General features: G+C 44.9%; 1 protein-coding gene across 2 annotated transcripts in view; it reads right to left on the bottom strand.

The window, feature by feature from the left end:
* Positions 1–2,809: 2,809 nt before the first annotated feature.
* LOC122928762 (zinc finger protein OZF-like) overlaps positions 2,810–17,714 on the bottom strand; it is a 30,232-nt gene continuing 15,327 nt past the window's right edge. The window contains exon 3 of one of the 2 annotated variants that reach the window (XM_044281952.1): positions 2,810–5,959. In XM_044281952.1, the coding sequence (XP_044137887.1) occupies positions 4,548–5,959 (1,412 nt within the window). In that variant the 3' untranslated portion in view covers positions 2,810–4,547. The remainder of the gene's footprint in view (positions 5,960–17,714) is intronic. The other variant, XM_044281953.1, reaches the window with a different exon arrangement.

The raw sequence follows: 17,714 nt of genomic DNA, 5'->3' as shown, positions 1-17,714 counted from the left end.
GGTGTGTACAGATATATAATGGAGCGGTGTGTACAGATATATAATGGAGCGGTGTATACAGATATAAACTGGAGCGGTGTATACAGATATATAATGGAGCGGTGTAAACAGATATATAATGGAGCGGTGTATACAGATATGTAATGGAGCGGTGTATACAGATATATAATGGAGCGGTGTATACAGATATATAATGGAGCGGTGTGTACAGATGTATAATGGAGCGGTGTATACAGATATATAATGGAGCGGTGTATACAGATGTATAATGGAGCGGTGCGTACAGATATATAATGGAGCAGTGTACAGTATACAGATATATAATGGAGCGGTGTACAGTATACAGATATATAATGGAGCGGTGCGTACAGATGTATAATGGAGCGGTGCGTACAGATATATAATGGAGCAGTGTACAGTATACAGATATATAATGGAGCGGTGTACAGTATACAGATATATAATGGAGCGGTGCATACAGATATATAATGGAGCGGTGTATACAGATATATAATGGAGCGTTGTATACAGATATATAATGGAGCGGTGTATACAGATATATAATGGAGCGGTGTATACAGATATGTAATGGAGCGGTGTATACAGATATATAATGGAGCGGTGTATACAGATATATAATGGAGCGGTGTATACAGATATATAATGGAGCGGTGTGTACAGATGTATAATGGAGCGGTGCGTACAGATAAATAATGGAGCGGTGCGTACAGATGTATAATGGAGCGGTGTATACAGATGTATAATGGAGCAGTGTATACAGATGTATAATGGAGCAGTGTACAGTATACAGATATATAATGGAGCGGTGTATACAGATATATAATGGAGCGGTGTACAGTATACAGATATATAATGGAGCGGTGTACAGTATACAGATATATAATGGAGCGGTGTGTACAGATATATAATAGAGCGGTGTGTACAGATATATAATGGAGCGGTGTATACAGATATGTAATGGAGCGGTGTATACAGATATATAATGGAGCGGTGTGTACAGATATATAATGGAGCGGTGTGTACAGATATATAATGGAGTGGTGTATACAGATATAAACTGGAGCGGTGTATACAGATATATAATGGAGCGGTGTAAACAGATATATAATGGAGCGGTGTATACAGATATGTAATGGAGCGGTGTATACAGATATATAATGGAGCGGTGCATACAGATATATAATGGAGCGGTGTATACAGATATATAATGGAGCGGTGTGTACAGATGTATAATGGAGCGGTGTATACAGATATATAATGGAGCGGTGTATACAGATGTATAATGGAGCGGTGCGTACAGATATATAATGGAGCAGTGTACAGTATACAGATATATAATGGAGCGGTGCGTACAGATGTATAATGGAGCGGTGTATACAGATATATAATGGAGCGTTGTATACAGATATATAATGGAGCGGTGTATACAGATATATAATGGAGCGGTGTATACAGATATGTAATGGAGCGGTGTATACAGATATATAATGGAGCGGTGTATACAGATATATAATGGAGCGGTGTATACAGATATATAATGGAGCGGTGTGTACAGATGTATAATGGAGCGGTGCGTACAGATAAATAATGGAGCGGTGCGTACAGATGTATAATGGAGCAGTGTATACAGATGTATAATGGAGCAGTGTACAGTATACAGATATATAATGGAGCGGTGTATACAGATATATAATGGAGCGGTGTACAGTATACAGATATATAATGGAGCGGTGTACAGTATACAGATATATAATGTAGTGGATACAGAGTATTTATTAGCTGTGTTCCTATAGTGGCTGAATGTTATTACAGTATCGAAAAACAACAACATTTCCTCCTTGAGGGCAGCCCCCCCCTCCCCTTCTGCCAGGACAATTCCCACACCTATTCTTGCTATTCTTAATGTTGGATCTCTTTCTTCACAATTGTGCAGTGGAAACCTAATATGAATTATGATGTTATCACTGACACCATTAAACAAATAATATTGTTACATGAAAACCAAAAATAAATAAATAAAACTATTTTTGCCTGTAAACTTTTGGTGGATTTTAAAACGTACCCAGCGCTGCAGCTGTATTGATTTATTTTTGGTTTTCATGTAACAATATTATTTGTTTAACGGTGTCAGTGATAACATCATCATTCATATTAGGTTTCCACTGCACAATTGTGGAGAAAGAGATCCAACATTAAGAATAGCATTATACACTGAAAGGGAGTCTGTCACCACATTTCAGCATATTAGGCCGATCAAATAGGGTTATGTGATCCACCCAGAACTTAAAAACGGTACCTTTGTTGTAGAAAACAGACTTGTCTTTTTGCCGAAAATGAAGTTATAAGATTATGTTCTGAGCCCTCTCAAGTGCCCAGGGCGGTCTCTCAATCCTCGGGGCCCCAGGCAGCACCTCCTAAACGGCTTATAACCCCGCCCTCCGTGCGCCTCTGCCCGCCCGTTTACTCCCCCCCCCCCTATCCTTTTCCACTGCGGCCGTGCGGTCCAAATCGTAGCGGGCGCATGCTCAGTAGGTATTGCGATGCCCTGTCAGGAGCGGGCATCGCATTGCGCATGCGCCCGCTACAATTTGGACCGCACAGCCGCATATGGTGCCATCAGATGACAGGAGTCATCACATGTGTGGAGCGGTGATGAAAGCTATATCCAAACTATTGCTGAAGTCGCTTTTAATTGAAGCGTTTAAGATACACTCTGGGGCTACAAATCAAGGTTCCCCAAGGAATTTATATCCACGCGTGGAGAGACTAGACACCGACACAAAGAGGGTCAAGGCAATCTCTTTCTTTATTACAATGAGTTACGCTGTATATACATCTTCAGGCTCATGCCATTATTTCATTAGCTAAGAAGATAAGATAACACTTGGCTTCTGCGCAGGGTGCACTGTCTTACAAACCTTGGTATGAGAACTAATGTGAACATCTGGGTGTCAGCCGCCATCTTGTAATGGCCTCTCACTAATATCAATACTGCATATGTCATATGTGACACTTCAAGGAGGTGCTTTTTATAGGCAGTGAGTATACATGTATATTATCTAACTAAGTCATTGGCTCAAGCTTTCTTCTACAGTCTATACATATGTGAGACCAGGGGGCCTTCGATGCTCGCAGTTTCACCCCCTCTTCTCTCTCCAGAGTTGTATACACTTACAGCTTGGCTAGCAAAGGGGGAAGCACTGAAGATAATAAAGAAGCAGCTTAAAGTAAATACATAAGAAAATCATCTAGTTATACAAAAATTATATTCACATCTCTATCACTATCATGAGGATACATCTGTGTAACAAAAATGAGAGGGGAGCTCCACACATCGTATGTTATCATAGCAGGGAAACTAAGGGCTGTTGTTGTCGGGTAATCAGACACCAGTGTGCAAATGGCTTATTAATATAGGTAAGAACTGAAAATACTCCATTATCATGTAAGCAATCTCTCTAATGGTTTCTTTATGGTAGCTATGGTAAAGGCCTTGAACTACAATCCATTCTCTGTTATATCTTTTATTCACTATACTTCATGTGGCTATTGTTATATTTGTAGAAAATATAAGGTAGTAGGACGCACAGGACTGCTAGTCACCAACCAGGGTGCTCACAGTCAAGTAGTATCACCCTACTACTGATTGAGAACAAATGTATATATAAAAAGACTGGGCACACCTGAGGAAATTTGGTCACACTTTTTATAGAATAAATAGAATGCAATATATACCACCAATGTATAGGTGATGCACAATCAACTGATTGAATATATTGTATACTCTGTTTATTGTGTATCACCTATACATTGGTGGTATATATTGCATTCTATTTATTCTACTGTCTAACATATACCTATTTACTGAAGCGCCAATCGAGTACATTATTCCATTCCCTTTTTTTTTTTTTTTGGGCTATATGTGTGTTTTTAGCCCAACTAATAAATAGAGTGACCAAATTTCCTCAGATGTGCCCAGTCTTTTTATATATACTATTGTTATATTTGGTTTTATGAAGTTATCTTTGGTTCTAATTCATATGCTCTTCAAGCTGTAACACCTCGCTCGCTCCCAGTAAATGACTGCTCAGATGCTGTGGTTGCAGTTGGCTACAGCATCTGATGGAATGTCAGCGATCAGAGCTATCTCCAATCGTGGACGCTGCTGTGTGAAACCGCACGCATGCTTCGCCTATGGCACTCACTTAACTCTAGAGTGGGCACCATCTTTATATTCCCGACATCCACCATACATGTATGGAGGATGTTGGGAAGGGGTTAGAACTTTTTCTCCCCTGTATGAATTCTCTGATATTGAACAAGGGCTTATTTCTGAATAAAACAGTTTCCACATTCTAAACATAAACATGGCTGCACCCCTGTGTGACTTCCCTAACGATTCTCAAATTTACATTCTTTAGTAAAACACGTTCTGGGCATTAATATCACTTCTCCTCGGTGTGAGATTTCAGATGATTTGCTTTCCGAGTATACCATTTAACACATTCTGGGCAGGAAAATGACCTCTACCCTGTGTGAATTTTTAAATGCTCAGCAAGTTGATTTTTCCTAGCAAAACATTTTCCACATTCTGAACATGAATACGAATTCTCCCCTGTGTGATGTAATTGATGGATATCAAGACTTGATTTATGAGAAAAACATTTGCCACATTCTGAACATGAAAATGGCTTCTCCCCTGTGTGATGTCTTTGATGGCTTTCAAGATTTGATTTCTGAGAAAAACACTTGCCACATTCTGAACATGAATACGGCTTCTCCCCTGTGTGATGTAATTGATGGATATCAAGACTTGATTTCCGAGAAAAACATTTGCCACATTCTGAACATGAATATGGCTTCTCCCCTGTGTGAATTTTCTGATGCCTCTCAAGATTTGATTTCTCAGTAAAACATTTGCCACATTCTGAACATGAATATGGCTTCTCCCCTGTGTGATGTCTTTGATGGCTCTCAAGACTTGATTTCCGAGAAAAACATTTGCCACATTCTGAACATGAATATGGCTTCTCCCCTGTATGAATTTTCTGATGCCTCTCAAGATTTGAATTCTCAGTAAAACATTTGCCACATTCTGAACATGAATACGGCTTCTTCCCTGTGTGAATTTTCTGATGCCTCTCAAGATTTGATATCTCAGTAAAACATTTGCCACATTCTGAACATGAATATGGCTTCTCCCCTGTGTGATGTCTTTGATGGCCCTCAAGACTTGATTTCTGAGAAAAACATTTGCCACATTCTGAACATGAATATGGCTTCTCCCCTGTGTGATGTCTTTGATGGCTTTCAAGATTTGATTTCTGAGAAAAACACTTGTCACATTCTGAACATGAATACAGCTTCTCCCCTGTGTGATGTAATTGATGGATATCAAGATGTGATTTCTGAGAAAAACATTTGCCACATTCTGAACATGAATATGGCTTCTCCCCTGTGTGAATTTTCTGATGCCTCTCAAGATTTGATTTCTCAGTAAAACATTTGCCACATTCTGAACATGAATATGGCTTCTCCCCTGTGTGATGTCTTTGATGGCTCTCAAGATGATATTTTCGAGGAAAACATTTGCCACATTCTGGACATGAATACGGCTTCTCCCCTGTGTGATTTCTTTGATGGATATCAAGATGTGATTTTCGAGTAAAACATTTGCCACATTCTGGACATGAATAAGACTTCTTCCCTTTCTGAGCTCTTTGAGATCCAGCACCACTTCTGTGGTTTGCATTCTGCATAACAGTCTTTTTTAAAGGATCAGGTGGCAGATTTTTGATTTGCAGGTCTGAGTGTACAACTGGGATAATGGCACATTTTTCATATGTATCTGGTGCGACAACCGAATCATCTGCATTACAATATGTAGGTATCAGGTGTTCTCTTGTGCTCCCGGTATAGTCGTCTGTCAAGAACAAAACTTTAAAAAATAATTCTTAAATAATATAATCTTTATAATGATGATATTGATTTTTTATAACATAAAAATTCTGATACAAGTTGCAAAACATGAAGCAAAATTCTATGATAAATTGACAAAGACAGTAGACCTCAGACCACCAGGCTCGAATACCAAGTGGAGAATCATAAAGGGACCTGCGAGTCAGTGCTATTAGGTGGTGCCCGTGTCCCTGACAGCTACATGCACTGTCGTACAGGGCAGTGGAGAGGAACAGTGCGGTGATATATGAGGAAGCCATGGCTATGGAGCCAGCGTAAGGCTGGATTACCATTCCCTATTAGAATGTTCTCTTCCCTTAAAATAAAAAAAATCAGCATTAAAAAGCATGTGTCAGCAGAATCAACCCTGTTAACCCAGATATACTGACTCTTAGAGTTTATTACACTGAGTGAAACAACCTCTCTCTTCTTGAAATCCAGTGCCCTGTTTTTCAGAAATTATTTAAACATGCTAATAAGGTGTTCACAGGGGCGCACTGCCAAATAGGCAACGTGAGGGGATTGTCGGAGGTGGTTCCGGGTAGGGTCAATTGGGGGTTGGTGGCAGGTACCTGGGCAATGAGCGCTTCCATTGTGGAAGGATTCATCTCTGTATATTAAACTGTAGGATGCCTCCCTGCTCCGCCATCCCCTCTGCAAAGCTACAGACACCAGGCCTGAAGCCCATCAGAGGCCAGCGCAGCTCAGGGCACAGACCAGAAGAGGCCTTTGCACTGTATCCTGACAGCCACATGGAGGTAAGTATTTGATTTCTTTTTCTTTGCAGCATGCTGTTGGGCCAGGTCGGGTGCACATTAGGGCTGCACGATATATCGCAAAATTAATCGAATCGCGATAATCGGCAAATGCGATATGGCGATTTGGCCGACCCGAAAATGCCGCGATTATATATAAAGGGGCCCCGCGCACATAACTGGCTTTGTGTGTAAAGTATGTTACTCCTGTGTGAAACAAGCTCTCTCCTATTGATAACAGGTCCGGCCTCTGTACTCACTGTCACTGTGAATGCACTGCAGCGAGCTGGCCGGCCGGCGCGTGACGTCACTTAGTAACACTCCTGCTTCCTGAAGTGGGAGGAGCGTTACTAAGTGACATCAGCCCCGCGCCGGCCGGCCCGCTCGCTGCAGTGCATTCATAGTGACAGTGAGTATAGAGGCCGGACCTGTTATCAATAGGAGAGAGATTGTGTCACACAGGAGTAACATACTTTACACACAGAGCCAGTTATGTGCGCAATTTAGGACACATGAGGGGACACATAGGGCCATGAGGGGGACCAGCATAAGATGCTATATGTGTGTCTTATGCTGGCCCCCTTCATGGCCAGTGCTCCAGACTAAAAAAAATACCTGGTAGCCATTGGCTCCTGAACTGAAAAATTTAGGAGCCAAATCAAATTTTTAGTCGCCAAATCGAAACCGAATCAAAATTTTGGTATCGTGACAACGCTACTCCGATCAGATCGGCATAGGGTTGTTTTGATACCAAAATTTTGATTTGCTTTCTTCACCATAAAAAAGTATTGCGATACTCAATACCGCAAAAAAAAACAAACACCAAAAAAAGCCGCGTGCATTTCGCATTTTATGAAATGTTCGGCCCATAATAGAACAGTCCTATCCTATTTTTTGGGGTGACAAGGTGACAAAAAAATGGCGAATGCTCACCGCATAGGAGGTATTTTTTAATAATTTAATAGTTTGAACAGGCTATGTAATATGTTTATTTATTCTTTATATATTTTATATGTAAAATTGGGAATGGGGGGGATTTAAACTTAATATTTTAGGGTACTTTCACACTAGTGTTTTTCTTTTCCGGCACTGAGTTCCGTCCTAGGGGCTCAATATCGGAAAAGAACTGATCAGGCATAGCCCCCTGCATTCTGAATGGAGAGCGATCCGTTCAGGATGCATCAGGATGTCTTCAGTTCAGTCATTTTGACTGATCAGGCAAAAGATAAAACCGCACCATGCTACAGTTTTATCTCCGGCGGAAAAAAAATGAAGATTTGCCTGAATGCCGGATCCAGCATTTTTTCCCATAGGAAAGTATTAGTGCCAGATCTGGCATTCAAAATACTGGAATGCACCCGCACTAAATCCGGACCCATTCACTTCTATGGGGCCGTGAAAATCGCAGCATGCTCTATGTTGTGTGTTTTTCACGCAACGCAGGCCCCAAAGAAACTAATGGGGCTGCGTGAAAATCGCAAGCATCCGCAAGCAAGTGCGGATGCGGTGCGATTTTCACTCATGGTTGCTAGGATGAAAGTCTATTCCCTGTATTATTTTCCCTTATAACATGGTTCTAAGGGAAAATAATAGCATTCTTTAATACAGACTGCATAGTAGAAGGTCAATATAATTAACATTGGTGGCGCAGTGCGCCCCCCCCCATCACCCCAGTATGATAAACATTGGTGGCGCAGTGCGCCCCCCCAATATAAGAAACATTGGTGGCGCAGTGCGCACCCCCCCCCCAACACCCCAGTATAATAAACATTGGTGGCACAGTGTGCCCCCCTCAATATAATAAACATTGGTGGCGCAGTGTGCACCCCCTCAATATAATGAACATTGGTGGCGCAGTGCGCCCCCCCCTCAATATAATGAACATTGGTGGCGCAGTGGGCAGTGCCAATGAGGGTTAAAAAAATAAATAAAATTAACTCACCTCCTCCAATTGATCGTCTCCTGTTCTTTCTTCAGGACCTGTCAAAAGACCTGTGGTGACATCACTGTGCTCATCACATGATACATCACATGATTCATCACCATGGTAATGGACCATGTGATGAGCTCAGTGACATCACCACAGGTCCTGAAGAAACAACAGGAGACCGGCAGCTACGCGATCAACTGGAGGAGGTGAGTTAATTTTTTTAAATGATTTTTTAACCCTCATTGGCACTTCCCACTGTGCCACCAATGTTTCTTATACTGGGGGGGGGGGGGCGCACTGTGCCACCAATGTTTCTTATACTGGGGTGTGGGGGGGGCGCACTGTGCCACCAATGTTTCTTATACTGGGGTGTTGGGGGGCGCACTGTGCCACCAATGTTTCTTATACTGGGGTGTTGGGGGGGGGGCACACTGTGCCACCAATGTTTCTTATACTGGGGTGTGGGGGGGGGGGGGGCGCACTGTGCCACCAATGTTTCTTATACTGGGGTGTTGGGGGGGCACACTGTGCCACCAATGTTTCTTATACTGGGGTGTTGGGAGAGGCACACTGTGCCACCAATGTTTCTTATACTGGGGTTTTGGGAGAGGCACACTGTGCCACCAATGTTTCTTATACTGGGGTGTTGGGGGGGGGGGGCACACTGTGCCACCAATGTTTCTTATACTGGGGTGTTGAGGGGGGGGGCACACTGTGCCACCAATGTTTCTTATACTGGGGTTTTGGGAGAGGCACACTGTGCCACCAATGTTTCTTATACTGGGGTGTTGAGGGGGGGCACACTGTGCCACCAATGTTTCTTATACTGGGGTGTTGAGGGGGGGGCACACTGTGCCACCAATGTTTCTTATACTGGGGTGTTGGGGGCGCGCACTGTACAGGGAGTCTAAGAAAGAATCGAATGAGTCACTAAGTCGGATCTTTAGTTCTTTTCACCTGTGACTCATTCGATTCTTTCTCCCTGTACTTGTCAGTGACTCAGAGCTGCTGGTGCTCGCCTTGCCTCAGCTCTGATTGGTTGGTGGGCGGGGAGGGGAGGGGCTGGCAGAAGCAGCTTCCACTCTAGGATCAGATTACACTCCTCCCAGCCCCTCCCCTCCCTGCTGCCAGCGTCTCTGTGTGCTGTGACCGAGCTGACTGAGAAGAACATTGGCGGCGGCGGCGAACTGTCAGCTCCTGTGCCCGCCGCTGTTCTACTGCAAAGCTGCAGCGGCGGGTCTAGTCGCAAATGGTGACAAGACTAAAAAGTCTTGTCGCCATTTGTGAATTCTAAGTCGCATTGGCGACCATTTTGGTCGCCATCTGGAGCCCTGATGGCCCTATGTGTCATAGCACACATACACCATAACAGCGTCCTCCACAGATCCACCCCATACCAGCGTCCTCCACAGATCCACCCCATACCAGCGTCCTCCACAGATCCACCCCATACCAGCGTCCTCCACAGAGGATGATGAAAAAGTAAGAAACAAAGATTCCCGTTTGTGAAACTCTGCAGAGATAAGAGATGCTGAAAGAAATCATCATGGCGGTCTGGGGTGAATAGAGAAGATGAGGAAAGAGAACATCTACATCAGAGAAGACCTCACTGGATGTAAGAGGTATGTGGTGCTGTATGACAGATGTCTGCTGGATTCTACTACAATCACTGCTTATCAAACACCAGTCTTGGGCAGTGGCGCATGTCGTAGGAGTCTCAACAGCGTCCTGAAGCTAAGCGACTTCCTTATTTCTGCATGCTGCCTGCTTAATTATTCTGCATCTATCATATTTTGTATCTTTATCTGAGTACATTATATATAGAAACTACTGGTGTGTTTCCATTTTTACTTCTCATCGTCTGATTACCATCCCCATCCTGGTCCAGTCATCTACTGATGGGTTCCTATCTTCTGGCTTTCTTCTTACCTGCTAGTGCTGTGATATGTGCTTTGTACAGTCCTGATCAAAAGACCACTTGAAAAATGGCAAAAAATCCTATTTAGCACGGCTGGATCTTAACAAGGTTCCAAGGAGAGCTTCAGCATGCAACAAGAAGAAATGGGAGTGAGAAAACATTTTTTGAGCAATCAATTTAATGAAAACAACGAATAAACTGAAACATGCTGTTTTTCAGCTGATCAAAAGTTTAGGACCACACCTCCAAAAAAAAACTAAAACCCCCCCAAAACATGAACTCAGTAATTAGTAGCTCCGCCGTTATTGTTTATCACTCCCAAAATTCGTTTCGGCATGCTTGATGCAAGCGTTTCCATGAGGTGAGTGGAACATTTCTCCAAGTGGTGAAGACGGCCACACGAAGGCCATCTACTGTCTGGAACTGTTGTCCATTTTTGGAAACTTCCCTTCCCATCCATCCCCAAAGGTTCTCCATTGGATTTAGATCAGGGGAACATGCAGGATGGGCCAAAAGAGTGATGTTATTCTCCTGGAAGAAGTCCCTTGTCCTGCGGGCATTGTCTACTGTAGCGTTGTCTTGTTGAAAAACCCAGTCGCTACCACACAGACGAGGGCCCTCAGTCATGAGGAATGCTCTCTGCAACATCTGGACATAGGCAGCGGCCGTTTGACGCCCCTGCACTTCCTGAAGCTCCATTGTTCCACTGAAGGAAAAAGCACCCCAGACCATTATGGCGCCCCCTTCACTGTGGCGTGTAGAAAACATCTCAAGTGGGATCTGCTTGTTATGCCAGTAATGTTGGAAACCATCAGGACCATCAAGGTAAAAAAAAATCTCAGAGAATAAAACTTTCTTCCACCTTTGAATGTCCCATGTTTGGTGCTCTCTTGCAAAGTCCAAACGAGCAGTTCTGTGGCGTTCAAGGAGACGAAGTCTTTGAAGAAGTTTTTTTGTGTTTGAAGCCCTTCAGTCTCAGATGCCGTCTGATGGTTATGGGGCTGCAGTCAGCACCAGTAAGGGCCTTCATTTAGGTCGAGGTTCATCCAGTGTCTTGACGGACAGCCAATTGGATCCTCCGGCTCAGTGCTGATGAATTTTTTTTGGGTCTTCCACTTGACTTTGTTCCATAACCCTCAGGATCATTTAAGAAATTCCAAATGACTGTCTTACTGCGTCCCACCTCAGCAGCGATGGCGCGCTGTGAGATACCCTGCTTATGCAGTTCAACAACCCGACCACGTTAAAAAAAGGGAGAGTTGGGGGGCGTGGCCAACTGCCGGCATGAGCGCACGAGTTTAAGTGCAGCTTCGCTTACCCTCTGCAATCCTCCACCATCCTGACAAACTGCCGACTCCAGGCACAGATTGGACGGTGTGTAAGCGCAAGAGGAGACCCTGCACACCGGCGATGGGGCCCAACAAAGCTCAAACTGCAGCGGAGAAGCTGAAAGAGTTTGTCAGGTCTGAGGCCCAAAATGGCACTGCGATCGCATCACCATCGCACGCGGCGGTTACCCGTGGGCAGGCCGCTCAGCAAGCTGAAGCTGAGGAACCTACCGAGCCTGAATTCACCCTCAAGGCCGCCTATGATCAGCTGCTGATGGCGATTTCGTCATTCCAGTCCTCGCTCACCGGGAAGCTAGAGGAGGTGAGGGTGGATGTCAGCCTGCTCCGCCATGACATGCAGCAGTTGCGGGATCGGGTCAAGACCACTGAGGACCGGGTATCCGCCCTGGAAGACCTGACCAGACCGATGGAGGGGAGGATGCAAGATATGGAGAGAGCGGTGGGTCAGTGGCAACAGAAATGCGACGATCTGGAAAATAGATTGCGTCGCAATAATGTGAGGATCCTGGGCCTACCTGAGAAAGCCGAGGGCAGGGATCCGGCGGCGTTCATGGAAATCTGGTTCAAGGAGCAGTTCCCTGAGGCGCCATTTACTCCTGCTTATGCTGTGGAGAGAGCCCATCGTGTCCCAGCCAGACAACCACCGCCTGGAGCTCCCCCAAGGCCACTACTGGCGCGCCTTTTGAATTGGAGGGACCGCGATGTTATTCTCAGCCAGTCTAGGAGCAAGCAAGATATACGGCATGATAATGCACGGGTCTCCCTTTTCCCGGATTTCTCGGCGGACCTCTAGAAGAGGAGGGCCACGTTTGTGGCGGTCAAACGCAGTCTCCGTGAGCTAAATTTTCAGTACTCTATGGCCTACCCAGCTCGCCTCAGAGTGATAGATGGCGACAAAACCATCTTCTTCAGCGACCCCAGGGAGGCCGAGGAGTGGTCCTCGAGGATGGCTGCGCGTCCTCCCCCGCGCTGATTTGCTTATCGTCTGCACAGCAAGTATTACTTGTCCCCTCATGTCTGTCACATGCAGGACTTGTCTTGAGAATCTCTGACTTTATTGTGTGTTATAGAGCCCTTCTGCCATGTTGTGTAATGGCTGTGTCACTTAGCTGGTCTTAGGAGAAGGCTCACTCTCAGGGACAACTACGACTTGAACTGTGGACGACAAGTGTTCCATTTTCTTGAGTTAATGTTGGCAGTTTTCATAATCGGGACGTGATGAAGAGGGGAGCATTACCTGTGTGGTATTACCAACTATCTACACCATACGGGTCCCCGAGTTTAGGGCCACTCGGATAGCTGGTCCTGTACCTGACACACTCAGGTCGTTTATGTTACTGTTATATGCTGTGTTATTGTATGTTCCTGTTTGCTCGTATCAAGTATGGCTAAATTCATTCAGCACTCAGGTGATCCTAAAAAGAGAATGGCAGTGTTTTCCCAGGTCCGGTCCTTTAATCCTCATATATTGGGGCTTCAGGAGACCCATCTCACCCCGGAGACGGGAAATAGGCTAAAAAAAAACCTGGGCTCAGCATCTATTTAGCAGTTCGCATTCCAGAGGAGTTGCATTGCTATTTCATAGAAGCCTTCGGTGTGAAATTCACCACTCGGTGGTGGACCCAGGGGGTCAGTACATTTTTATATATGCCCACATTGACTGCGTGCCCTATGTGATTGTCAATTTGTACAACTCGCCCCCTGCATCTCTTTCCCTGCTGCAAGCAGTTGTGGGATTTGTGACTCAATATCCCACTGCTCGATTTGTATGTATGGGGGACTTCAATCAGGTGATGAGTGAGGACTTGGACAGATTTAGCGGTAGGACTGACAGAGGTGGGTGGGGAGGGGACTGTACGACCCTTGCTAGGATATCTCAGGAGATGGGTTGGATAGATATGTGGAAGGCTAGGAACCCACATGCTAGGGAATATTCTTGCTTCACACCATCCAGGGGTGCTTTATCAAGGATAGACTATTTATTTGGCAACTCCATGGTATATACTGATTTAGTGGACATTCGCTTTGGACCCCAGGGGCCCTCTGACCATGCCCCTGTGTTGGTTGAGTTGGTGACATCTAGCTCCCTAAGCTCGGGCAGTAAAATGCGTGTTCACCCTTTCTGGCTTACCCTATTTGGCTTAACCGACAGAATCCCTGACCAGCTGAAAGTGTTTTTCGAGATACAGGACGTCTCCACTGACCCCTTATTGTTGTGGGAAACCTTAAAGGCGTATCTTAGGGGTTGCCTTAAGTCCTCCATATCATATGTTAAGAAAGAAGCACAGCGTAAGGAGGAGGAATTATATACTAGCTGTAAAGTGGCGGAGAGGGAGTTTACTGAGTCCCCCACGGAGGAGCGTAGAGTGGAGTGGATGTCTAAAGGTAGACAGTACATGTTGCATCTGGAAGAAAAGAGCAAGAGAAAGCTTTTTTGCCTTAAGCAACAGGCGTTTGAGACAGGCAATCAGGCAGGGAAGCTACTTGCCCATATAGCACGTGCCAACACTATGGCTCCACCAGTTCTTCGCCTAAGAGAGACTGATGGACGCATAGTGGAGTCGGTTCAAGGTATATTAACATGCCTCAATGGCTTTTATGTGGATCTATATAGGTCGGTTTCTACATATACAGAGCAGGAATTAGATTCATATCTTAGTGAAGTTTCCTACCCTAGACTAAACGACCTGGACAGGGGCATCATGGAGGAAGATATCACTTTGGAGGAGGTGGAGAAAGCTATTATGGATTTGCCATCAGGGAAGGCCCCGGGTCCGGATGGCATTCCTGTGGAAGTGTACTCTAGATATAGGGAGAGTTTGGGCCCTCAGTTGCTGAAGCTATACAAAGCTGCGCACTCTGGCGGATCACTGCCGGAATCGATGTATGACGCCTCCATTGTTGTGATTTTAAAACCCGGCAAGGATCCTTTGGACTGCGAATCTTACCGTCCAATTTCGCTTTTGAACTTGGACTATAAAATTCTGACAAGGATTCTGGCCAACAGATTAAATAAGGTGGTAACGTCGGTGATACACTCTGATCAATCTGGTTTTATGCCCGGGAGGTCCACTTCGGATAACATCAGGAGAGCACAGGTGATTGCGCAGGTGGGGGCTGCCGGAAAAGCAAGGTGGGCACTGGCCTCTCTAGACACGGCTAAAGCTTTTGACTCTCTAGAATGGCCCTTTTTAACAGCTGTGCTGAGGAACTTTGGCTTAGGTCCCAATTTTATTAAATGGGTGGGTATACTTTATAACAGCCCTTCTGCACGTATTCAGCTCAATGGCTCATATTCCGAAAAGATTTCTTTACTTAGGGGTACGAGACAGGGCTGCCGACTCTCGCCTCTTTTGTTCGCAATAGCGATAGAACACCTGGCAATAAGAATTAGGCAGGATCCTATGTACACAGGAGTGACGGCGGGGGACAAGGAGGATAGAATAGGACTGTATGCGGATGATTTGATTCTGTTTATGTCTGATCCGGAAACATCCCTCCCGAGAGCGGTTGAAGTCATTGCATCCTTTGGGCGATATTCTGGATTACACATAAATTGGGGCAAATCTGCTATCATGCCTCTATGGGACCACGATTGGCCAGATTGCCACTATAATTTACCAGTAGTCGATAGGTTCAAATACCTGGGGGTGGTGATCAATAGGGTGCCGCAGCTTTCCTATACTTTGAATATTGAGCCCCTGGAATTGCTGTTTCAGGATAAATTTAAAACGTGGGAATCCCTCCCATTGTCAGCTATGGGAAGATTAAACGTGGTGAAAATGGTTTTGCTACCCAAGGGTCTATACCTGTTGTCTCATGCCTGTACCCCGATTCCCCGGGTTTTTTTTTTTTAAGCGCATTCATGCCCTGATCACGGCTTTTGTCTGGGGTAAGGCCAGAAGGAAGCTCTCACTTCCGGTTCTTCAAAGGTCAAAACTGCAAGGGGGTGCCGCCCTTCCTGACTTCTTTTTATACTTTATTGCCAGTCAGTTGCGTTTTTTGAGAAGCTGGGTCACGGAGGCTCCACGGCCCAATCCGGAAGTCTATCTGCACGAGCACCTACAAGTCCCTACGCTATGGCCCGTACTAGAAGGCTCTAGACATTTACAGAGGTGCACCCTTCCAATTCATAAATTTGCCCATCAGATATGGCAGGCGTCCAAGTTGAACATATATAAGGATTTACCTAGCGAGATCCCCATATGGGATAACTGCATGTTTCCCCATCTATCTCAACTGGAAGGGGTGTCAGATTGGAGGAGATATGGGATTCGCATACTGGGAGATATATATGAGGGAGGCCAGTTGATCACATTTACGCAGATCCAAGACAGGTTTCTGATGCCGCGCACCCTATTCTATAGGTACCTCCAGCTGCGACATGCACTACAGGCCCAATTTCGAGGTGACAATAGGTGCATATCTAAGTATCCTGTCATTGGTGTTCTGAGATCTCAGGGACCTAGAGGGATAGTATCAGCTCTCTACACTCATCTGCTAGATCGTCGAATGCTGGCGACCCCGCTGGCTGTGGAGGCCAGATGGAAGATCCTCATACCCTCTCTTACATCTGAGGAATGGGAGGAGGCTCTAATAGCCCCAACTAGGGTGTCCCCTTCTACTAACAGCTTTTTATCCTACATTACAGCTATCTAACTCCCTCTAGACTTCATAAGATGGGTAGGTTGGATCATTCCAGGTGTCATAGATGTAGTACGGAGGGTGCTAATTTCTGGCACATGATCTGGGATTGTCCAATTATTCATCGGTATTGGATATCGGTACTGGAGGTTCTCAGGGCCCTGGTCCCTCCGACGCTGTTACTGTGTCCCACGATGTGCATCTTGAGTATAGTGGATGAGGAGTCTTGGTCGCATTATCACAGAATCTTCTTGGAGAAAACGCTGTTTCTGGCTAGGAAGGCGATTGCCCTGCGCTGGATGGGAGACTCTCCCCCCTCAAAGGGACAATGACTCTCGCTAGTAAATAATGCGGTCTCCATGGAGAAGATAGTTTACAAGCATAGGGGTTGCCCGCAAAAATTTGACAAGGTTTGGAGGGACTGGTGTTCATCTTCACTCACTCTGCACACTCCGCGCCCGGTGGCTGGAGACCCTTAGGGGTTCTTCTGTCACGTAAAGGAGATGCCTGGTGAATGGTGCAGCATCCAATACTAGCGGTCCTTTTGAGCATGTACTGAGGCTGTATCGACCCGTCGTACAATTGCATTGGCTGAGTAACCGTCGTGTATAACCCATATATGTCATTCCAGTTACATGTCATGATATTTTGGCCTTTATATTGCATTGATTCTGCATTTCTGATTAACCCTGCGTGGGTCCTTGTGATGTCATATGTGTGCCATACTTGTTTTGTTATCCTATATAAAATGAGTTAAAAAAAAGAAAAAAGGGAGAGTTTTTTTGCCTTTGCCATCACAACGTGTGACTACCTGACAGAAAATGAATATGAATCCACATCTTTGCACAGATTTGGCCTTTTAAAAGCACGTGGTCCTAAAATTTGGATCAGCTGAAAAACAGCCTGTTTCAGTTTAATCGTTATTTTCAATTAATTAAATGCTGAAATTTTTTTTGGTCTCACTCTCATTTCTTCTTGTTGCATGTTGAAGCTCTACTTGGAACCTTGTTAAATATCCAACAGTGTAAAATATGATTTTTTCCATTTTTCAAGTGGTCTTAAACTTTTGATCAGGACTGTATTACACAGTTTGGTCCTACTGCAAGTCCTGGGGGTATCTGAGTACTGGGGGACACCAA

This window comes from Bufo gargarizans, chromosome 2, assembly GCF_014858855.1.
Source record: "Bufo gargarizans isolate SCDJY-AF-19 chromosome 2, ASM1485885v1, whole genome shotgun sequence".
NCBI classification, from domain to species: Eukaryota; Metazoa; Chordata; class Amphibia; order Anura; family Bufonidae; genus Bufo; species Bufo gargarizans.
The sequence above is the reverse complement of the archived record's forward strand: the minus strand, read 5'-3'. Positions and strand labels throughout refer to the sequence as shown.